The 25,241-nt window shown below is 38.9% G+C and overlaps 1 protein-coding gene across 1 annotated transcript in view; it reads left to right on the top strand.

The window, feature by feature from the left end:
* Positions 1-25,241, top strand: part of LRRC20 (leucine rich repeat containing 20) — a 1,047,913-nt gene that overhangs the window by 193,313 nt on the left and 829,359 nt on the right. The window contains exon 3 of the mRNA XM_053691936.1: positions 11,621-11,770. Within this exon, the coding sequence (XP_053547911.1) occupies positions 11,621-11,770 (150 nt within the window). The remainder of the gene's footprint in view (positions 1-11,620; positions 11,771-25,241) is intronic.

Here is a 25,241-nt window from a genome sequence, read left to right as displayed (position 1 = left end):
GTAATGATGGTTAAGTGTTGACCTGAGCAGTTGTACTAAGAAAAATACAATCTTAACTATTGATGGGCATTTACTTTTCTCGCTGCCAAAAATGAATTACATCACCCTCAATGTTAAAACTATATGGCCTTCTGTTTTTTAGTTGGAATATCCAGAACGCTTCTTTGTAAAGGAGTTTACTTGTAGTATCCCCCCCTCTCTCTAGGGTTCTAATTTGTTCAATGACCTGCCAGATAAAGTTATTAACATTTTCCCCATGTACATTAATATAATGTCTGGCCAGGTCAGATACTTCTGCACCATTCTCAATATTGTTAAGGTGCTCACTGATACTTGAACGTACCTCTTGTGGAGCACCCTACATATAGCCTGTCACATTTTGTGCACTCCAGTTGGTGCAAATTGATAGTTCAAACACTCTTTGGGTAACCTTTGATTGGAAATGTTTAGTTACTCTAGTGCGCCCACATGCAATGCATTTGGCAAAGTGGCATTTATAATGGCCTTTAACACTGAGACAACTACTAGTTGTAGCTAGTTGTTCCCTTAACATGCTTGGAGATAGCATGTTAGACAGAGTACAGCCCCTTCTGGCAGAACATTTTCAACCCCTGCTTACATAGTCTTTTAGACTATCTTCTGCTGTCAAAATGGGAAGATGTCTATTATGTCACAAATTTGATTAAATTGGGAACTATACGTAGTGACAAATAATGGTTTGGACTGGTCAAGAGTGTTTGCCTGTTGCCTATTCACGTTTTGTGTAAGCATATTATTTCTATCCATTCTGGTTACCTCAAGGAGGGCCCTATTCACAGTTTTTGTTGCATACCCTCTTTCTGATAGGTGAGATTTAAGAATCTCACTCTCTCTCAAAAAATTGGCTTTATTGGTGCAATTGCGTTTGATACGCATGAATTGCCCTTTGGCTACACCGAAGCCTGTATGTTTGGGATGGTTGCTACGAGCATGTAGCAACGCATTAGACATAATAGGCTTCCTGTAGAGACTGGTAATCACCTTACAAAGTTCTGGGTCACCTTTCAGTGTAAGGTCTAGATAAGGAATTTGGGTAATTTCGTGTTGAAAGGTGAACTGGAGGTTAAGATCATTTTGATTGATGTATTGGACAAAATCTTTCATTTGTTGTTCATTACCTGTCCAAACTATCAAAAGGTCGTCTATGTACCGTTTATATATTTTAATGCAGTCCTTAAAGGGGTTACTCGCTGCATAGACGTGGGACCGCTCCCACCAAGCCATAAAAATGTTGGCGTACGACGGGGCGAACTTAGCCCCCATGGCGGTCCCACGTCTCTGCAGAAAGAACTCACCCTCAAACTTAAAATAATTGTGACTCAGGAGAAAGTCTAAGACCCTCATGAGATATGCTATTAATGAGGTATCATTGTTACTCTGGTTTTTGAGGAAAAATTCAACCGCTCTTAGGCCATCCTGGTGAGGTATTGCCGAATAGAGGCCCACCACATCTATGGTGAGTCATGAGTAATTACTATCCCAGTTTACCTGAGATAGAAAGTTCAAGAGATGCTTGGTGTCCTTGAGGTAGGACGGGATCTGTAGGACAAGGGGCTGGAGGAGGGACTCCACCCAACTGGATAAACGCTCAAATAGGGAACCAATGCCGGAGACTATCGGTCTTCCTTTCACCGCTACTACAGATTTGTGTACTTTAGGTAGGTGATGGAAGACCAATATCACTGGACGGGAGACAAAGAGATATTCTGCTGTATCTGTATCTAGAATACCCCCCTCCAGTCCATCATCCAACAGATCCCAGAGCTGTTTTTTGAAACCCTCAGTTGGATCTCTACTCAGTTGTTGGTAGACACTCTCATCATAGAGTTGCCTATGAGCCTCTAGGACATAGTCAACCCTGTCCATAATAACAATACTCCCACCCTTATCAGAGTCTTTAATGACTATGTCTTTTCTGGCACTCAGATTTTTCAAGGCCTCTCTCTGTGGAGTGGTGAGATTAGGGTATGTCCTTTCATGATTCTGTAAGAGACTTATTAAGTCTTCTTCAATCCTTTTATGGAAGGCTTCCAGAAAAGGACCACGTTCCCTGGTTGGATAGAACCCCGAACGTGGTTTGAATCCTCCATGTGAGGTTTTAAGGCTCTGGGTATCTACTGTGGACTCTAAATAGAGTTCCTGTAAATTAACCACATCACAGGTGTCTTGGAGGTTAACCAGATCAAAAATCTCCTGGTTAGTGGGAGTAATACTAGATGTTGCATCAGTATTGGTAGGAGAGTCATTAAGGTCTGGGAAGGTATTGGACGTTGATCTATTCCAAAAAAAATTCTTTAGGGTAAGATCTCTTATCATTCTGTTAACGTCCACTATGGTGTCATATAAGTTAAAATCACTTTTGGGTACAAAACCTAGACCCAGACCCAGAACTTGTGTTTCTGATTAATTTAATGTTATGGATGATAGATATATTATTTTTAGAGTGTGTACTAGTTCCACCTGCCTCTGCCTCAAAGGGATAGCCCACCTAACTTTAAACTGTCATGATTCAGATACAGCAGAAATTAAATTCACATCTTTACTGTCATACTATTTTCAGAGTATTTCTTCCTTCTCTTGAATTTCTTTTCCAGTAAGAAATGTCATTTTATATGCCAGCCCATTTTATAACACCTGTGAAGGGGTGGTTTTTAAAACTAGATTGCCATCAGGAGGGGTTACACAGGTACAGAGAGAAAAATGTCCCAGCTCTTAAAATATCCATTGATTGCAAAAAAATACATATTATTCCTGCTCATAATAATAATAAATTTACAATATATACATATAGTGGTATAAATAAACACAGCGATATGAAAGACAACATTGTTTAAAACAAAAAAAGGATTTCGGGGATATGTAAATATGTTTGCAAAAGATTTCTGACATAACACACACACACACACACACACACACACACACATATATATATATATATATATATATATATATATATATATATATATATATATACACACGCATGTGCAAAGATAGCATTAATAATCATTTATAAAAAAATGAGAAATACAAATACATATTCATTTATGTGAAAGTATCATATAACAGATTTTGTTGTATAACAAATCAATATAACAATAACTTTCTATGAGATATTGTTTGTTGAGGTATAAATGTAGCTATTTCTTGGACATTAACAGTTGAAAAATAAAAGATTAGCGTTAGAGAAATTTGCATGTTCATGGACAGTAATGAAATGGTATAAATAAAGTTGGGATAAACCCAAATAACCACGACATCGATGACTGTTAGTTAAAAATAGTTTGATACGCTTTGCACCGTACTTGACGCACGTGCTTTTGACGGCTTTTTGATAAATTAGGATATCGTATTCAGACCTGCGTCAGCGATGTCTGGCGAGTGTATTGCTTTGATAAATAGACCCCTATATGCTAAATTATGTTTATTTTATATGTTAAACGGTAAATCGTTTATTTCTCCTGTTAAGTGTAGTCAGTCCACGGGTCATCCATTACTTATGGGATTATATCTCCTCCCTAACAGGAAGTGCAAGAGGATCACCCAAGCAGAGCTGCTATATAGCTCCTCCCCTCTACGTCATACCCAGTCATTCTCTTGCACCTAACTAATAGATAGGACGTGTGAGAGGACTGTGGTGTGTTAAACTTAGTTTTTATTTCTTCAATCAAAAGTTTGTTATTTTAAACGGCACCGGAGTGTGTTGTTTCTTCTCAGGCAGCATTAGAAGAAGAATCTACCTGAGTTTGTCTATGATCTTAGTGGTCGTAACTAAGATCCACTTGCTGTTCTCGGCCATTCTGAGGAGTGAGGTAACTTCAGAACAGGGGATAGCAGGCAGGGCCCACCTGCAAGGAGGTATGTGCAGTAAATTATTTTCTAAGGAATGGAATTGACTGAGAAAATACTGCTAATACCGATGTAATGTAAGTGCAGCCTTAAATGCAGTAGTAGCGACTGGTATCAGGCTGATATGTATGTATGTATGTATACTCTGAGGTATTTCTGGGGAATGGAATTTCACTAAGAAAATACTGTCTATATTAAAGTAATATTTGAGCCTGCACTGCAGTGAAAGCGACTAGCAGCAGGCTTATTAATAACACTTCATAATTTTCATTTTTTAAAACGTTTACTAGCATGTTAATCGTTTTTTCTGAGGTACTTGGTGATAAAACTTTATGGGCATGATTTTTACCACATGGCTGTCGTTTGTTTCTGAATAAAAACAGTTTACTGAGCTTCCCCACTGTTGTAATATGAGTGGGAGGGGCCTATTTTAGCGCTTTATTGCGCAGTAAAAATTTAGTCACAGTCTTCCTATTTCTTCCTCCATGATCCGGGACGTCTCTACAGAGCCCAGGGGTCTCCAAAACTAGTTTTGAGGGAGGTAATCACTCACAGCAGACCTGTGACAGTGTGTTTTGACTGTGATAAAAACGTTAATTATTAATTTGTTATCCGTTTTTGGGTATTAAGGGGTTAATCATCCATTTGCTGGTGGGTGCAATCCTTTGCTAACTTAATACATTTACTGTGAAAAATTGGTTGCTATAACTATTTTGGTTCATTGTTATTTCAACTGTGACAGCTTTTTGTGCTTCTTAAAGACACAGTAGCGTTTTTTATATTGCTTGTAAATTTATTTAGAAAAGTATTTCCAAGCTTGCTAGTCTCATTGCTAGTCTGTTTAAACATGTCTGACACAGATGAATCTCTTTGTTCACTATGTTTAAAGGCCAATGTGGAGCCCAATAGAAATTTGTGTACTAATTGCATTGATGTTACTTTAAATAGTCAATCTTTACATGTAAAGAAATTATCACCAGACAACGAGGGGGAAGTTATGCCGACTAACTCTCCTCATGTGTCAGTACCTTCGCCTCCCGCTCAGGAGGTGCGTGATATTGTGGCACCAAGTACATCAGGGCGGCCCATACAAATCACTTTGCAAGACATGGCTAATGTTATGACTGAAGTACTATCTAAATTACCAGAATTTAGGGGTAAACACGATCACTCTGGGGTAAGATCAGAGTGCGCTGATAATAATAGAGCCATGTCTGATACTGCGTCACAATTTGCAGAACATGAGGACGGAGAGCTTCATTCTGTGGGTGACGGATCTGATCCAAGTAAACTGGACTCAGACATTTCAAATTTTAAATTTAAGCTTGAGAACCTCCGTGTATTACTAGGGGAGGTATTAGCGGCTCTGAATGATTGTAACACGGTTGCAATTCCAGAGAAAGTATGTAGGCTGGATAAATATTTTGCGGTACCGGCGTGTACTGACGTTTTTCCTATACCTAAAAGGCTTACAGAAATTGTTAACAAGGAGTGGGATAGACCCGGTATGCCTTTTTCACCCCCTCCTATATTTAGAAAAATGTTTCCAATAGACGCCACCACACGGGACTTATGGCAGACGGTCCCTAAGGTGGAGGGAGCAGTTTCTACTCTGGCTAAGCGCACCACTATCCCGGTGGAGGATAGCTGTGCTTTTTCAGATCCAATGGATAAAAAGTTAGAGGGTTACCTTAAGAAAATGTTTGTTCAGCAAGGTTTTATATTACAACCCCTTGCATGCATTGCGCCTGTCACGGCTGCGGCGGCATTCTGGTTTGAGTCTCTGGAAGAGACCCTTAGCACAGCTCCATTGGATGAGATTATAAACAAGCTTAAAGTCCTTAAGCTAGCTAATTCATTTATTTCTGATGCCGTAGTACACTTAACCAAACTTACGGCTAAGAACTCCGGATTCGCCATTCAAGCACGTAGAGCGCTGTGGCTTAAATCCTGGTCAGCTGATGTGACTTCTAAATCTAAATTGCTTAATATTCCTTTCAAAGGGCAGACATTATTCGGGCCCGATTTGAAAGAAATTATCGCTGACATTACTGGAGGTAAGGGCCATGCCCTGCCTCAAGACAGGGCCAAACCAAGGGCTAAACAGTCTAATTTTCGTGCCTTTCGTAACTTCAAGGCAGGAGCAGCATCAACTTCCTCCGCTCCAAGACAGGAAGGAACTGTTGCTCGCTACAGACAGGGCTGGAAACCTAACCAGTCCTGGAACAAGGGCAAGCAGGCCAGAAAACCTGCTGCTGCCCCTAAGACAGCATGAAGTGAGGGCCCCCGATCCGGAAACGGATCTAGTGGGGGGCAGACTTTCTCTCTTCGCCCAGGCTTGGGCAAGAGATGTCCAGGATCCCTGGGCGTTGGAGATCATATCTCAGGGATATCTTCTGGACTTCAAAGCTTCTCCTCCACAAGGGAGATTTCATCTTTCAAGGTTGTCAGCAAACCAGATAAAGAAAGAGGCGTTTCTACGCTGTGTACAAGACCTCTTACTAATGGGAGTGATCCACCCAGTTCCGCGGTCGGAACACGGACAAGGGTTTTATTCAAATCTGTTTGTGGTTCCCAAAAAAGAGGGAACCTTCAGACCAATCTTGGACTTAAAGATCCTAAACAAATTCCTAAGAGTTCCATCGTTCAAAATGGAAACTATTCGAACTATCCTACCCATGATCCAAGAGGGTCAGTACATGACCACAGTGGATTTAAAGGATGCCTACCTTCACATACCGATTCACAAGGATCATTACCGGTATCTAAGGTTTGCCTTCCTAAACAGGCATTACCAGTTTGTAGCTCTTCCCTTCGGGTTAGCTACGGCTCCAAGAATCTTTACAAAGGTTCTGGGCTCTCTTCTGGCGGTACTAAGACCGCGAGGCATAGCGGTAGCTCCGTACCTAGACGACATTCTGATACAAGCGTCAAGTTTCCAAACTGCCAAGTCTCATACAGAGTTAGTTCTGGCATTTCTAAGGTCGCATGGGTGGAAGGTGAACGTAGAAAAGAGTTCTCTATTGCCACTCACAAGAGTTCCCTTCTTAGGGACTCTTATAGATTCTGTAGAAATGAAAATTTACCTGACGGAGGACAGGTTATCAAAACTTCTAAATGCTTGCCGTGTCCTTCATTCCATTCAACACCCATCAGTGGCTCAGTGCATGGAGGTAATCGGCTTAATGGTAGCGGCAATGGACATAGTACCTTTTGCGCGCCTGCATCTCAGACCGCTGCAATTGTGCATGCTAAGTCAGTGGAATGGGGATTACTCAGATTTGTCCCCTCTGCTAAATCTGGATCAAGAGACCAGAGATTCTCTTCTATGGTGGCTTTCTCGGCCACATCTGTCCAAGGGGATGCCCTTCCGCAGGCCAGATTGGACGATTGTAACAACAGACGCCAGCCTTATATGTTGGGGCGCAGTCTGGAATTCCCTGAAGGCTCAGGGATCATGGACTCAGGAGGAGAGACTCCTTCCAATAAACATTCTGGAATTAAGAGCAGTTCTCAATGCTCTTCTGGCTTGGCCTCAGATAGCAACTCTGAGGTTCATCAGGTTTCAGTCGGACAACATCACGACTGTGGCTTACATCAACCATCAAGGAGGAACAAGGAGTTCCCTAGCGATGATGGAAGTCTCAAAGATAATTTGCTGGGCAGAGTCTCACTCTTGCCACCTGTCAGCGATCCACATCCCAGGCGTGGAGAACTGGGAGGCGGATTTTCTAAGTCGCCAGACTTTTCATCCGGGGGAGTGGGAACTTCATCCGGAGGTGTTTGCCCAACTGCTTCATCATTGGGGCAAACCAGATCTGGATCTCATGGCGTCTCGCCAGAACGCCAAGCTTCCTTGTTACGGATCCAGGGACCCGGGAGCGGTACTGATAGATGCTCTGACAGCACCTTGGGTCTTCAACATGGCTTATGTGTTTCCACCCTTCCCGATGCTTCCTCGATTGATTGCCAGGATCAAACAGGAGAGAGCATTGATGATTCTAATAGCGCCTGCGTGGCCACGCAGGACCTGGTATGCAGATCTAGTGGACATGTCGTCCTGTCCACCATGGTCTCTGCCTCTGAGACAGGACCTTCTGATTCAGGGTCCTTTCAAACATCCAAATCTAATTTCTCTGAGGCTGACTGCATGGAGATTGAACGCTTGATCCTATCAAAGCGGGGATTCTCAGAGTCAGTGATTGATACCTTAATACAGGCTAGGAAACCTGTTACCAGGAAAATTTACCATAAAATATGGCGTAAATACTTATATTGGTGCGGATCCAAGAGTTACTCATGGAGTAAGGTTAGGATTCCTAGGATATTGTCTTTTCTACAAGAAGGTTTAGAAAAGGGTTTATCTGCTAGTTCGTTAAAGGGACAGATCTCAGCTCTGTCTATCCTTTTACACAAACGTCTGGCAGACGTTCCAGACGTTCAGGCTTTTTGTCAGGCTTTGGCTAGGATTAAGCCTGTGTTTAAGACTGTTGCTCCGCCGTGGAGCTTAAACTTAGTTCTTAACGTTCTGCAAGGTGTTCCGTTTGAACCCCTTCATTCCATTGATATCAAGCTGTTATCTTGGAAAGTTCTGTTTTTAATGGCTATTTCCTCGGCTCGAAGAGTCTCTGAGTTATCGGCCTTACATTGTGATTCTCCTTATCTGATTTTTCATTCAGATAAGGTAGTTCTGCGTACTAAACCTGGGTTCTTACCTAAGGTAGTCACTAACAAGAATATCAATCAAGAGATTGTTGTTCCATCATTGTGCCCTAACCCTTCTTCAAAGAAGGAACGACTTCTGCACAATCTGGACGTCGTCCGTGCCCTGAAATTTTATTTGCAGGCAACTAAAGATTTTCGTCAAACTTCTTCCCTGTTTGTCGTTTATTCTGGACAGAGGAGAGGTCAAAAAGCTTCGGCTACCTCTCTCTCTTTTTGGCTTCGTAGCATAATACGTTTAGCCTATGAGACTGCTGGACAGCAGCCTCCTGAAAGGATTACAGCTCATTCTACTAGAGCTGTGGCTTCCACTTGGGCCTTTAAGAATGAGGCCTCTGTTGAACAGATTTGCAAGGCTGCAACTTGGTCTTCACTTCACACTTTTTCAAAATTTTACAAATTTGACACTTTTGCTTCTTCGGAGGCTGTTTTTGGGAGAAAGGTTCTACAGGCAGTGGTTCCTTCCGTGTAAAGATCCTGCCTGTCCCTCCCGTCATCCGTGTACTTTTAGCTTTGGTATTGGTATCCCATAAGTAATGGATGACCCGTGGACTGACTACACTTAACAGGAGAAAATATAATTTATGCTTACCTGATAAATTCATTTCTCCTGTAGTGTAGTCAGTCCACGGCCCGCCCTGTTTTTTACGGCAGGTCTAAATTTTAAATTAAACTCCAGTCACCACTGCACCCTATAGTTTTCTCCTTTCTCGTTTGGTTTCGGTCGAATGACTGGGTATGACGTAGAGGGGAGGAGCTATATAGCAGCTCTGCTTGGGTGATCCTCTTGCACTTCCTGTTAGGGAGGAGATATAATCCCATAAGTAATGGATGACCCGTGGACTGACTACACTACAGGAGAAATGAATTTATCAGGTAAGAATAAATTATATTTTCTCGTTTTGGATACTAACAGGAAATTGTTTATAAGCAATTCATTATTAGTTACTGGTTCCTTACTGGCTAATAATGACAAGTTGCACACAGTGTACAGGACACAGTGTATCTTTAATACATTTTAAGCGTCCCTTTAACCTATAACAGCGGTAACGTAATATACACAACGTTTTGGAAGATATTCCTGAACAAACTCTCTTCTGCAGTAAATACATTTTATGCAATTATTTTATCTGCGTAGGCATTTATATATTGTGTCTGATCCTCATGAATAGTTCATGTGAAAGTGCTAAATAAAACAATACAGTATTTGTCAGTGAAATAACCTCATCACTTGCAGCTGTGGTCTGTCACCTGGATTACTAATGACCAATTCATTTCTAGTTTTTATGATGAGAAATGAAGATTGCCTTAAGTGAAATAGTAATTTCCTATTAGATTATGATATTAGTATCATTACTATTTAATGGATGCTCTGTGCTAAACAGCATTTCTTGTCACATGTGGAGCTATGTACCTGACCACAAACAGAGCTGTAAGGATCGTCCCTATCAGCCAATGAGCATAAATATGGTATTGTCAGTTGTGCACAAACAGAGCTGTAAGGATCATCCCTATCAGCCAATGAGCATAAATATGGTATTGTCAGTTGTGCACAAACAGAGCTGTAAGGATCATCCCTATCAGCCAATGAGCATAAATATGGTATTGTCAGTTGTGCACAAACAGAGCTGTAAGGATCATCCCTATCAGCCAATGAGCATAAATATGGCATCGTCCGTTGTGCACAAACAGAGCTGTAAGGATCATCCCTATCAGCCAATGAGCATAAATATGGTATTGTCAGTTGTGCACAAACAGAGCTGTAAGGATTGTCCCTATCATCCAATGAGCATAAATATGGTATTGTCAGTTGTGCACAAACAGAGCTGTAAGGATCGTCCCTATCAGCCAATGAGCATAAATATGGTATTGTCAGTTGTGCACAAACAGAGCTGTAATTATCATCCCTATCAGCCAATGAGCATAAATATGGCATTGTCAGTTGTGCACAAACAGAGCTGTAAGGATTGTCCCTATCATCCAATGAGCATAAATATGGTATTGTCAGTTGTGCACAAACAGAGCTGTAAGGATCGTCCCTATCAGCCAATGAGCATAAATATGGTATTGTCAGTTGTGCACAAACAGAGCTGTAATTATCATCCCTATCAGCCAATGAGCATAAATATGGCATTGTCAGTTGTGCACAAACAGAGCTGTAAGGATCATCCCTATCAGCCAATGAGCATAAATATGGTATTGTCAGTTGTGCACAAACAGAGCTGTAAGGATCGTCCCTATCAGCCAATGAGCATAAATATGGTATTGTCAGTTGTGCACAAACAGAGCTGTAAGGATCATCCCTATCAGCCAATGAGCATAAATATGGTATTGTCAGTTGTGCACAAACAGAGCTGTAAGGATCGTCCCTATCAGCCAATGAGCATAAATATGGTATTGTCAGTTGTGCACAAACAGAGCTGTAAGGATCGTCCCTATCAGCCAATGAGCATAAATATGGTATTGTCAGTTGTACACAAACAGAGCTGTAAGGATTGTCCCTATCATCCAATGAGCATAAATATGGTATTGTCAGTTGTACACAAACATGGAGTTCCTACTTGATTTAGTTTAAATGTTAATAGGTTTTACCAACAGAAGTATTGTAAAAATGTTTAAAGGGACCTGAAACCCCCTTAATGATTCAGATTACAATTTTAAACAGATTTCCAGTGTACTTCTATTTTATAATTTGTTTCATTCTCTTGGTATCCTTTGTTGAAAAGCATACCTAGGTAGGCTCAGGAGCTGGGGTCTAGCTTTTGATTGGTGTCTGCACATATATACCTCTTACCTTTGGCTTACTGATGTGCTCAGCTAGCACCAAGAAGAGCATTGCTGCTTTTGTAAGAAAGGATACCAAGAGAATGAAGTAAATTGGAAAGTTGTTTAACATAGTATACTCTATCTAAAGAAAGAAAGAACAAATGTGTTTAATGTCCCTTTCACTGATACTAGATTGTATTTAGTACATGGTGCGCTTGAATCAGATATTATGTTTCATTTTGCGCAGATCTGTCGGATTGCAAGCTGAACAAATTCCCCATCAGTTTGTACATGGTGCTGAGTACCGTCTCTGAGGAAATCTTCTCCATCTCACTGGCCAACAATGAAATAAAGGCGCTGACAGGCAAATTCTTCACTACGTTCACCCAGCTGCAAGGTAAGTGACCGTGCGCACTAAGGTGCTATATAGGTGAGGTATGGGATTATACTGCTTCTGGTTACATTGACATTACACCACTGGTCAATACCACAGTACTTTTTTACATTATAATATCAGCCCTTTTCAAAATGAAGTGCAGAGGCAAATCTGAGCAAAAGAGCCGTCACGGCAGAAGTGGTGCCCATTGATAATTACAATACAGACATGCAGTCTCACATACCTCAGGCAGCTGTCTTAAATTGTTAGTCAAAAACCATACAGTAGTGTCTCAGACACACAAATCCGCACCTAACTACAGATCTTCATCTACTCCCTGGCGAATTATATTGTAAACAATGGGTTAAAAAGCGCATCATATATAGAAATAATATGTGTTTTATGTCACTGGTTCTTCAACGGACAACGCTGGAATAACAATAATATGTCAACTTTACATATGTTTTATTGTGCATAAAATTGTTTTCCTAGAAAAAAAAACTGAATAAAAAATACATCTTTCATGAGGTTAGGTTTTTATTGGAACACACCCATACAACTGCATTATTGTGTTATTTTGTTACTGAGCAGGTACAACTGCATTATAGTAGACAGATCACAGATATATAGATGACAATTTGATAGATAACAGATAGATGATATATTGATAGATAATTAGATAACAGATTTTATAAGACCCATCTTAAAGAACAAAGGTTAATTGATCTTTAATTGTTACTGTAGCTGAGTCACTTAATGGGGCAGAGGGTGGTGTTTGCATTACACTCTGTTACGTGTCGGAATCTAAAGGCTTCCCAGTAGAATGGGAGATGGTTGTGTGGAACAGTTTACCAGCAGAAGTGCTAGGGACAAATACAGTAGACAGTACAGATACAGTAGACAGGACAAATATAATCGACAGGACAATACAGCAGACTATTGTATCAGTGGGATTAGCTTTATATTCACCCGTAGCTTTATAATTCATCTGTAGCTTTATACTCACTTGTAGATTTATATTCACTTGTAGTAATATACTCACCTGTAGCTTTATACTCACCTGTAGCTTTATACTCACCTGTAGCTGTATACTCACCTGTAGCTTTATACTTACCTGTAGCTTTATGCTTACCTGTATATTTATATTCACTTGTAGTAATATACTCACCTGTAGCTTTATACTTACCTGTAGCTTTATACTTACCTGTAGCTTTATACTTACCTGTATATTTATATTCACTTGTAGTAATATACTCACCTGTAGCTTTATACTTACCTGTAGCTTTATACTTACCTGTAGCTGTATACTCCCCTGTCCCTTTATATTCACCTGTAGCTGTATACTCACCTGTAGCTGTATACTCACCTGTAGATTTACTTTCACTTGTAGTAATATACTCACATGTAGCTTTATACTTACCTGTAGCTATATACTCACCTGTAGCTATATACTCACCTGTAGCTTTATACTTACCTATAGCTTTATAATCACCTGTATCTCTATATTCACCTGTAGCTTTATAATTCATCTGTAGCTTTATAATTCATCTGTAGCTTTATATTCACCTGTAGCTTTATACTTACCTGTAGCTTTATACTTACCTGTAGCTGTATACTCACTTGTAGCTTTATACTTACCTGTAGCTTTATACTTACCTGTAGCTGTATACTCACTTGTAGCTTTATACTTACCTGTAGCTTTATACTTACCTGTAGCTTTATACTTACCTGTAGCTGTATACTCACCTGTAGCTTTATACTCACCTGTAGCTTTATACTTACCTGCAGTTGTATACTCACCTGTAGCTTTATACTCACTTGTTACTGTATACTCACTTGTCCCTTTATATTCACCTGTAGCTTTATACTCACCTGTAGCTGTATACTCACATGTAGCTTTATATTCACCTGTAGCTGTAAACTCACTTATCCCTTTATATTCACCTGTAGCTTTATACTCGCCTGTAGCTTTATAATTCATATGTAGCTTTATACTCGCCTGTAGCTTTATACTCGCCTGTAGCTTTATAATTCATATGTAGCTTTATATTCGCCTGTAGCTTTATAGTCCCCTGTCCCTTTATATTCACCTGTAGCTTTATATTCACCTGTAGCTTTATAGTCCCCTGTCCCTTTATATTCACCTGTAGCTTTATATTCACCTGCAGCTTTATATTCACCTGTAGCTTTATACGCTTTATACTCACCTGTAGCTTTATATTCACCTGTAGCTTTATATTCACCTGCAGCTTTATTTTCACCTCTATCTTTATACTCACCCGTAGCTGTATACTCACCTGTAGCTGTATACTCACCTGTAGCTTTATACTCACCTGTAGCTTTATACTCACCTGTAGCTGTATACTCGCCTGTAGCTGTATACTCACCTGTAGCTGTATACCCACCTGTAGCTTTATACTCACCTGTAGATTTATATTCACTTGTAGTAATATACTCACCTGTAGCTTTATACTTACCTGTAGCTTTATACTCACTTGTAACTATATACTTACCTGTAGCTTTATACTCACTTGTAGCTTTATACTCACCTGTAGCTTTATACTCACCTGTAGCTTTATACTCACCTGTAGCTGTATACTCACCTGTAGCTGTATACTCACCTGTAGCTGTATACTCACCTGTAGCTTTATACTCACCTGTAGCTGTATACTTACTTATAACTTGATATTCACCTGTAGCTCTATATTCACATGTAGCTTTATAATTCATCTGTAGCTGTATACTCACCTGTAGCTTTATACTTACCTATAACTTGATATTCACCTGTAGCTCTATATTCACATGTAGCTTTATAATTCATCTGTAGCTGTATACTCACCTGTAGCTTTATACTCACTTGTCCCTTTATATTCACCTGTAGCTTTATACTCACCTGTAGCTGTATACTCGCCTGTAGCTGTATACTCACCTGTAGATTTATATTCACTTGTAGTAATATACTCACCTGTAGCTTTATACTCACCTGTAGCTTTATACTCACCTGTAGCTTTATACTTACCTGTAGCTTTATACTCACTTGTAACTATATACTTACCTGTAGCTTTATACTCACTTGTAGCTTTATACTCACCTGTAGCTGTATACTCACCTGTAGCTGTATACTCACCTGTAGCTGTATACTCACCTGTAGCTTTATACTTACCTATAACTTGATATTCACCTGTAGCTCTATATTCACATGTAGCTTTATAATTCATCTGTAGCTGTATACTCACCTGTAGCTTTATACTTACCTATAACTTGATATTCACCTGTAGCTCTATATTCACATGTAGCTTTATAATTCATCTGTAGCTGTATACTCACCTGTAGCTTTATATTCACATGTAGCTGTATACTCACCTGTAGCTGTATACTCACCTGTAGCTTTATATTCACCTGTAGCTGTATACTCACCTGTAGCTTTATATTCACCTGTAGCTTTATACTCACCTGTAGCTTTATACTCACCTGTAGCTTTATATTCACCTGTAGCTTTATACTCACCTGTAGCTGTATACTCGCCTGCAGCTGTATACTCACCTGTTGCTTTATACTCACCTGTAGATTTATATTCACTTGTAGTAATATACTCACCTGTAGCTTTATACTTACCTGTAGCTTTATACTTACCTGTAGCTTTATACTCACCTGTAGCTGTATACTCACCTGTAGCTGTATACTCACCTGTAGCTTTATACTCACCTGTAGCTTTATACTTACCTATAACTTTATATTCACCTGTAGCTTTATAATTCATCTGTAGCTGTATACTCACCGGTAGCTTTATACTCACTTGTGCCTTTATATTCACCTGTAGCTTTATATTCACCTGTAGCTTTATACTCACCTGTAGCTTTATACTCCCCTGTCCCTTTATATTCACCTGTAGCTGTATACTCACCTGTAGCTGTATACTCACCTGTAGATTTACTTTCACTTGTAGTAATATACTCACATGTAGCTTTATACTTACCTGTAGCTATATACTCACCTGTAGCTATATACTCACCTGTAGCTTTATACTTACCTATAGCTTTATAATCACCTGTATCTCTATATTCACCTGTAGCTTTATAATTCATCTGTAGCTTTATAATTCATCTGTAGCTTTATATTCACCTGTAGCTTTATACTTACCTGTAGCTTTATACTTACCTGTAGCTGTATACTCACTTGTAGCTTTATACTTACCTGTAGCTTTATACTTACCTGTAGCTGTATACTCACTTGTAGCTTTATACTTACCTGTAGCTTTATACTTACCTGTAGCTTTATACTTACCTGTAGCTGTATACTCACCTGTAGCTTTATACTCACCTGTAGCTTTATACTTACCTGCAGTTGTATACTCACCTGTAGCTTTATACTCACTTGTTACTGTATACTCACTTGTCCCTTTATATTCACCTGTAGCTTTATACTCACTTGTAGCTTTATACTCACATGTAGCTTTATATTCACCTGTAGCTGTATACTCACTTATCCCTTTATATTCACCTGTAGCTTTATACTCGCCTGTAGCTTTATAATTCACCTGTAGCTTTATACTCGCCTGTAGCTTTATAATTCATATGTAGCTTTATACTCGCCTGTAGCTTTATACTCGCCTGTAGCTTTATAATTCATATGTAGCTTTATATTCACCTGTAGCTTTATAGTCCCCTGTCCCTTTATATTCACCTGTAGCTTTATATTCACCTGTAGCTTTATATTCACCTGCAGCTTTATATTCACCTGTAGCTTTATACGCTTTATACTCACCTGTAGCTTTATATTCACCTGTAGCTTTATATTCACCTGTAGCTTTATTTTCACCTCTATCTTTATACTCACCCGTTGCTGTATACTCACCTGTAGCTTTATATTCACCTGTAGCTTTATACTCACCTGTAGCTGTATACTCGCCTGTAGCTGTATACTCGCCTGTAGCTGTATACTCACCTGTAGCTGTATACCCACCTGTAGCTTTATACTCACCTGTAGATTTATATTCACTTGTAGTAATATACTCACCTGTAGCTTTATACTTACCTGTAGCTTTATACTCACTTGTAACTATACACTTACCTGTAGCTTTATACTCACCTGTAGCTTTATACTCACCTGTAGCTGTATACTCACCTGTAGCTGTATACTCACCTGTAGCTGTATACTCACCTGTAGATTTATACTCACCTGTAGATTTATACTCACCTGTAGCTGTATACTCACCTGTAGCTTTATACTCACCTGTAGCTGTATACTTACTTATAACTTGATATTCACCTGTAGCTCTATATTCACATGTAGCTTTATAATTCATCTGTAGCTGTATACTCACCTGTAGCTTTATACTTACCTATAACTTGATATTCACCTGTAGCTCTATATTCACATGTAGCTTTATAATTCATCTGTAGCTGTATACTCACCTGTAGCTTTATACTCACTTGTCCCTTTATATTCACCTGTAGCTTTATACTCACCTGTAGCTGTATACTCGCCTGTAGCTGTATACTCACCTGTAGCTTTATACTCACCTGTAGATTTATATTCACTTGTAGTAATATACTCACCTGTAGCTTTATACTTACCTGTAGCTTTATACTTACCTGTAGCTTTATACTCACTTGTAACTATATACTTACCTGTAGCTTTATACTCACTTGTAGCTTTATACTCACCTGTAGCTGTATACTCACCTGTAGCTCTATACTCACCTGTTGCTCTATACTCACCTGTAGCTGTATACTCACCTGTAGCTGTATACTCACCTGTAGCTGTATACTCACCTGTAGCTTTATACTTACCTATAGCTCTATATTCACATGTAGCTTTATAATTCATCTGTAGCTGTATACTCACCTGTAGCTTTATACTTACCTATAACTTGATATTCACCTGTAGCTCTATATTCACATGTAGCTTTATAATTCATCTGTAGCTGTATACTCACCTGTAGCTTTATATTCACATGTAGCTGTATACTCACCTGTAGCTGTATACTCACCTGTAGCTTTATATTCACCTGTAGCTGTATACTCACCTGTAGCTTTATATTCACCTGTAGCTTTATATTCACCTGTAGCTTTATACTCACCTGTAGCTTTATATTCACCTGTAGCTTTATACTCACCTGTAGCTGTATACTCGCCTGTAGCTGTATACTCACCTGTTGCTTTATACTCACCTGTAGATTTATATTCACTTGTAGTAATATACTCACCTGTAGCTTTATACTTACCTGTAGCTTTATACTTACCTGTAGCTTTATACTCACCTGTAGCTGTATACTCACCTGTAGCTGTATACTCACCTGTAGCTTTATACTCACCTGTAGCTTTATACTTACCTATAACTTTATATTCACCTGTAGCTTTATAATTCATCTGTAGCTGTATACTCACCGGTAGCTTTATACTCACTTGTGCCTTTATATTCACCTGTAGCTTTATATTCACCTGTAGCTTTATACTCACCTGTAGCTTTATATTCACATGTAGCTGTATACTCACTTGTCCCTTTATACTCACCTGTAGCTGTATACTCACCTGTAGCTTTATAATCACCTGTAGATTTAAATTCACTTGTAGTAATATACTCACCTGTAGTAATATACTTACCTGTAGCTTTATACTCACCTGTAGCTTTATACTTACCTGTAGCTTTATACTCACCTGTCCCTTTATATTCACCTGTAAGTTTATATTCACCTGTAGCTTTATACTCACCTGTAGCTTTATATTCACCTGTAGCTTTATACTCCCCTGTCCCTTTTTATTCACCTGTAGCTTTATATTCAACTGTAGCTTTATACTCGCCTGTAGCTTTATACTCGCCTGTAGCTTTATATTCACCTGTAGCTTTATACTCCCCTGTCCCTTTATATTCACCTGTAGCTTTATATTCACCTGTAGCTTTATATTCACCTGTAGCTTTAGACGCTTTATACTCACCTGTAGATTTATATTCACCTGTAGCTTTATACTCCCCTGTCCCTTTATATTCACCTGTAGCTTTATACTCCCCTGTCCCTTTATATTCACCTGTAGCTTTATACTCCCCTGTCCCTTTATATTCACCTGTAGATTTATATTCACCTGTAGCTTTATACTCACCTGTAGCTGTATACTCACCTGTAGCTGTATACTCACCTGTAGCTGTATACTCACCTGTAGCTTTATAATTAATCTGTAGCTTTATAATTAATGTGTAGCTTTATACTCACCTGTAGCTGTATACTCACCTGTAGCTGTATACTCACCTGTAGCTGTATACTCACCTGTAGCTTTATAATTAATCTGTAGCTTTATAATTAATGTGTAGCTTTATACTCACCTGTAGCTTTATACTTACCTGTAGCTTTGTATTCACCTGTAGCTTTATATTCACCTGTAGTTTTATACTCACCCGTATCTGTATACTCACCTGTAGCTTTATACTCACCTGTAGCTTTATACTCACCTGTAGCTTTATACTCACCTGTAGCTTTATACTCACCTGTAGCTATATACGCATCTGTAGCTATATACTCATCTGTAGCTTTATATTCACCTGTAGCTTTATATTTCATCTGTAGCTTTATAATTAATGTGTAGCTGTATACTCACCTGTAGCTTTATATTTAACTGTAGCTTTATACTTACCTGTTGCTGTATACTCACCTGTAGCTGTATACTCACCTGTAGCTGTATACTCACCAGTAGCTTTATACTCACCTGTAGCTGTATACTCACCTGTAGCTGTATACTCACCTGTAGCTTTATACTTACCTGTAGCTTTATATTCACCTGTAGCTGTATACTCACCTGTAGCTGTATACTCACCTGTAGCTTTATATTCACCTGTAGCTTTATACTTACCTGTAGCTGTATACTCACCTGTAGCTTTATATTCACCTGTAGCTTTATACTTACCTGTAGCTTTATACTCACCTGTAGGCTGTAGCTTTATATTCACCTGTAGCTTTATATTCACCTGCGGAATCTGTTGGCGCTCTACAAATAACCGATAATAATAATAATAATAACCTGTAGCTTTATACTTACCTGTACCTGTATACTCACCTATAGCTTTATACTCACCTGTAGCTGTATACTCACCTGTAGCTGTATACTCACCTGCAGCTTTACCTGTAGCTGTATACTCACCTGCAGCTTTATATTCACCTGCAGCTTTATATTCACCTGCAGCTTTATATTCACCTGCAGCTTTATTCTCACCTGTAGCTGTATACTCACCTGTAGCTGTATACTCACCTGTAGCTGTATACTCACCTGTAGCTGTATACTCACCTGTAGCTTTATTCTTACCTGCAGCTGTATACTCACCTTTAGCTTTATACTCACTTGTAACTGTATACTTACCTGTAGCTTTATACTCACTTGTAGCTTTATACTCACCTGTAGCTGTATACTCACCTGTAGCTTTATACTCACCTGTAGCTTTATACTCACCTGTAGCTTTATACTCACCTGTAGCTTTATACATACCTGCAGCTGTATACTCACCTGTAGCTTTATACTCACTTGTAGCTGTATACTCACCTGTAGCTGTATACTCACCTGTAGCTGTACACTCACCTGTAGCTTTATAATTCATCTGTAGCTTTATTCTCACATTTAGCTTTATATTCACCTGTAGCTGTATACTCACTTGTCCCTTTATATTCACCTGTAGCTGTATACTCACCTGTAGCTGTATACTCATCTGTAGCTGTATACTCACCTGTAGCTTTATACTTACCTGTAGCTTTATACTCACCTGTAGCTTTATACTCACCTGTAGTTTTATACTCACCTGTAGCTTTATACTTACCTGTAGCTTTATACTCCCCTGTCCCTTTATATTCACCTGTAACTTTATATTCACCTGTAGCTTTATATTCACCTGTAGCTTTATACTCACCTGTAGCTTTATACTCCCCTGTCCCTTTATATTCACCTGTAGCTTTATATTCACCTGTAGCTTTATACTCACCTGTAGCTTTATATTCACCTGTAGCTTTATACTCCCCTGTCCCTTTATATTCACCTGTAGCTTTATACTCCCCTGTCCCTTTATATTCACCTGTAGCTTTATACTCGCCTGTAGCTTTATACTCGCCTGTAGCTTTATAGTCCCCTGTCCCTTTATATTCACCTGTAGCTTTATATTCACCTGTAGCTTTATATTCACCTGTAGCTTTATATTCACCTGTAGCTTTATATTCACCTGTAGCTTTATACGCTTTATACTCACCTGTAGCTTTATATTCACCTGTAGCTTTATACTCCCCTGTCCCTTTATATTCACCTGTAAGTTTATATTCACCTGTAGCTTTATACTCACCTGTAGCTTTATATTCACCTGTAGCTTTATACTCCCCTGTCCCTTTTTATTCACCTGTAGCTTTATATTCAACTGTAGCTTTATACTCGCCTGTAGCTTTATACTCGCCTGTAGCTTTATACTCGCCTGTAGCTTTATATTCACCTGTAGCTTTATACTCCCCTGTCCCTTTATATTCACCTGTAGCTTTATATTCACCTGTAGCTTTATATTCACCTGTAGCTTTAGACGCTTTATACTCACCTGTAGCTTTATATTCACCTGTAGATTTATACTCCCCTGTCCCTTTATATTCACCTGTAGCTTTATACTCTCCTGTCCCTTTATATTCACCTGTAGCTTTATACTCGCCTGTAGCTTTATAATTCTTATGTAGCTTTATATTCACCTGTAGCTTTATACTCCCCTGTCCCTTTATATTCACCTGTAGATTTATATTCACCTGTAGCTTTATACTCACCTGTAGCTGTATACTCACCTGTAGCTGTATACTCACCTGTAGCTGTATACTCACCTGTAGCTGTATACTCACCTGTAGCTTTATACTTACCTGTAGCTTTGTATTCACCTGTAGCTTTATATTCACCTGTAGTTTTATACTCACCCGTATCTGTATACTCACCTGTAGCTTTATATTCACCTGTAGCTTTATACTCACCTGTAGCTTTATACTCACCTGTAGCTTTATACTCACCTGTAGCTTTATACTCACCTGTAGCTTTATACTCACCTGTAGCTATATACGCATCTGTAGCTATATACTCATCTGTAGCTTTATATTCACCTGTAGCTTTATATTTCATCTGTAGCTTTATAATTAATGTGTAGCTGTATACTCACCTGTAGCTTTATATTTAACTGTAGCTTTATACTTACCTGTTGCTGTATACTCACCTGTAGCTGTATACTCACCTGTAGCTGTATACTCACCAGTAGCTTTATACTCACCTGTAGCTGTATACTCACCTGTAGCTGTATACTCACCTGTAGCTTTATACTCACCTGTAGCTTTATATTCACCTGTAGCTGTATACTCACCTGTAGCTTTATATTCACCTGTAGCTTTATACTTACCTGTAGCTGTATACTCACCTGTAGCTTTATATTCACCTGTAGCTTTATACTTACCTGTAGCTTTATACTCACCTGTAGGCTGTAGCTTTATATTCACCTGTAGCTTTATATTCACCTGCGGAATCTGTTGGCGCTCTACAAATAACCGATAATAATAATAATAATAATAATAACCTGTAGCTTTATACTTACCTGTACCTGTATACTCACCTATAGCTTTATACTCACCTGTAGCTGTATACTCACCTGTAGCTTTATATTCACCTGCAGCTTTATATTCACCTGCAGCTTTATTCTCACCTGTAGCTGTATACTCACCTGTAGCTGTATACTCACCTGTAGCTGTATACTCACCTGTAGCTTTATACTCACCTGTAGCTTTATTCTTACCTGCAGCTGTATACTCACCTTTAGCTTTATACTCACTTGTAACTGTATACTTACCTGTAGCTTTATACTCACTTGTAGCTTTATACTCACCTGTAGCTGTATACTCACCTGTAGCTTTATACTCACTTGTAACTGTATACTTACCTGTAGCTTTATACTCACTTGTAGCTTTATACTCACCTGTAGCTGTATACTCACCTGTAGCTTTATACTCACCTGTAGCTTTATACTCACCTGTAGCTTTATACATACCTGCAGCTGTATACTCACCTTTAGCTTTATACTCACTTGTAGCTGTATACTCACCTGTAGCTGTATACTCACCTGTAGCTTTATAATTCATCTGTAGCTTTATTCTCACATGTAGCTTTATATTCACCTGTAGCTGTATACTCACTTGTCCCTTTATATTCACCTGTAGCTGTATACTCACCTGTAGCTGTATACTCACCTGTAGCTTTATACTCACCTGTAGCTTTATACTCACCTGTAGTTTTATACTCACCTGTAGCTTTATACTTACCTGTAGCTTTATACTCCCCTGTCCCTTTATATTCACCTGTAACTTTATATTCACCTGTAGCTATATATTCACCTGTAGCTATATACTCACCTGTAGCTTTATATTCACCTGTAGCTTTATACTCACCTGTAGCTTTATACTCACCTGTAGCTTTATACTCCCTTGTCCCTTTATATTCACCTGTAGCTTTATACTCACCTGTAGCTTTATACTCACCTGTAGCTTTATATTCACCTGTAGCTTTATACTCCCCTGTAGCTTTATACTCCCCTGTCCCTTTATATTCACCTGTAGCTTTATACTCGCCTGTAGCTTTATACTCGCCTGTAGCTTTATAGTCCCCTGTCCCTTTATACTCACCTGTAGCTTTATATTCACCTGTAGCTTTATATTCACCTGTAGCTTTATACGCTTTATACTCACCTGTAGCTTTATATTCACCTGTAGCTTTATACTCCCCTGTCCCTTTATATTCACCTGTAGCTTTATACTCGCCTGTAGCTTTATAATTCATATGTAGCTTTGTATTCACCTGTAGCTTTATACTCCCCTGTCCCTTTATATTCACCTGTATATATACCTGGATATACACCTGGATATACTCACCTGTAGCTTTATATTCACCTGTAGCTTTATACGCTTTATACTCACCTGTAGCTTTATATTCACCTGTCCCTTTATACTCACCTGTAGCTTTATATTCACCTGTCCCTTTATATTCACCTGTAGCTTTATATTCACCTGTAGCTTTATACTCGCCTGTAGCTTTATAATTCATATGTAGCTTTATATTCACCTGTAGCTGTATACTCACCTGTAGCGGTATACTCACCTGTAGCTGTATACTCACCTGTAGCTTTATACTCACCTGTAGCTGTATACTCACCTGTAGCTGTATACTCGCCTGTAGCTTTATACTCACCTCTAACTTTATATTCACCTGTAGCTTTATAGTCCCCTGTCCCTTTATATTCACCTGTAGCTATATACTCACCTGTAGCTTTATAATTAATCTGTAGCTTTATAATTATTGTGTAGCTGTATACTCACCTGTAGCTTTATATTCACCTGTAGCTTTATATTAACCTGTAGCTTTATATTCACCTGTAGCTTTATACTCACCTGTAGCTTTATACTCACCTGTAGCTTTATACTCATCTGTAGCTATATACTCATCTGTAGCTTTATATTCACCTGTAGCTTTATACTCACCTGTAGCTTTATACTCATCTGTAGCTTTATACTCATCTGTAGCTATATACTCATCTGTAGCTTTATATTCACCTGTAGCTTTATATTCACCTGTAGCTTTATATTCACCTGTAGCTTTATATTCACCTATAGTTTTATACTCACCTGTAGCTTTATACTCACCTGTAGCTTTATATTCACCTGTAGCTGTATACTCACCTGTAGCTTTATATTTCATCTGTAGCTTTATAATTAATGTGTAGCTGTATACTCACCTGTAGCTGTATAATCACCTGTACCTTTATAATTAATGTGTAGCTGTATACTTACCTGTAGCTTTATACTTACCTGTTGCTGTATACTTACCTGTAGCTGTATAATCACTTGTAGCTGTATACTCACCTGTAGCTGTATACTCACCTGTACCTTTATAATTAATGTGTAGCTGTATACTCACCTGTAGCTGTATACTCACCTGTAGCTGTATACTCACCTGTAGCTTTATACTCACCTGTAGCTTTATACTCACCTGTAGCTTTATATTCACCTTTAGCTTTATACTCACCTTTAGCTGTATACTCACCTGTAGCTTTATATTCACCTGTAGCTTTATATTCACCTGTAGCTTTATACTCACCTGTAGCTTTATACGTACCTGTAGCTTTATATTCACCTGCGGAATCTGTTGGCGCTCTACAAATAACCGATAATAATAACAATAATAATAATAATAATAATAATAATAATAATAATAATAATAACCTGTACCTTTATACTTACCTGTACCTGTATACTCACCTATAGCTTTATACTCACCTGTAGCTGTATACTCACCTGTAGCTTTATACTCGCCTGTAGCTTTACCTGTAGCTGTATACTCACCTGCAGCTTTACCTGCAGCTTTATATTCACCTGCAGCTTTATACTCACCTGTGGATTTATACTCACCTGTAGCTTTATACTCACCTGTAGCTGTATACTCACCTGTAGGCTGTAGCTTTA

The sequence above is a fragment of the Bombina bombina genome, chromosome 9 (assembly GCF_027579735.1).
Source record: "Bombina bombina isolate aBomBom1 chromosome 9, aBomBom1.pri, whole genome shotgun sequence".
Lineage (NCBI taxonomy): Eukaryota > Metazoa > Chordata > Amphibia > Anura > Bombinatoridae > Bombina > Bombina bombina.
This window is presented reverse-complemented; position numbering and strand designations above follow the sequence as displayed.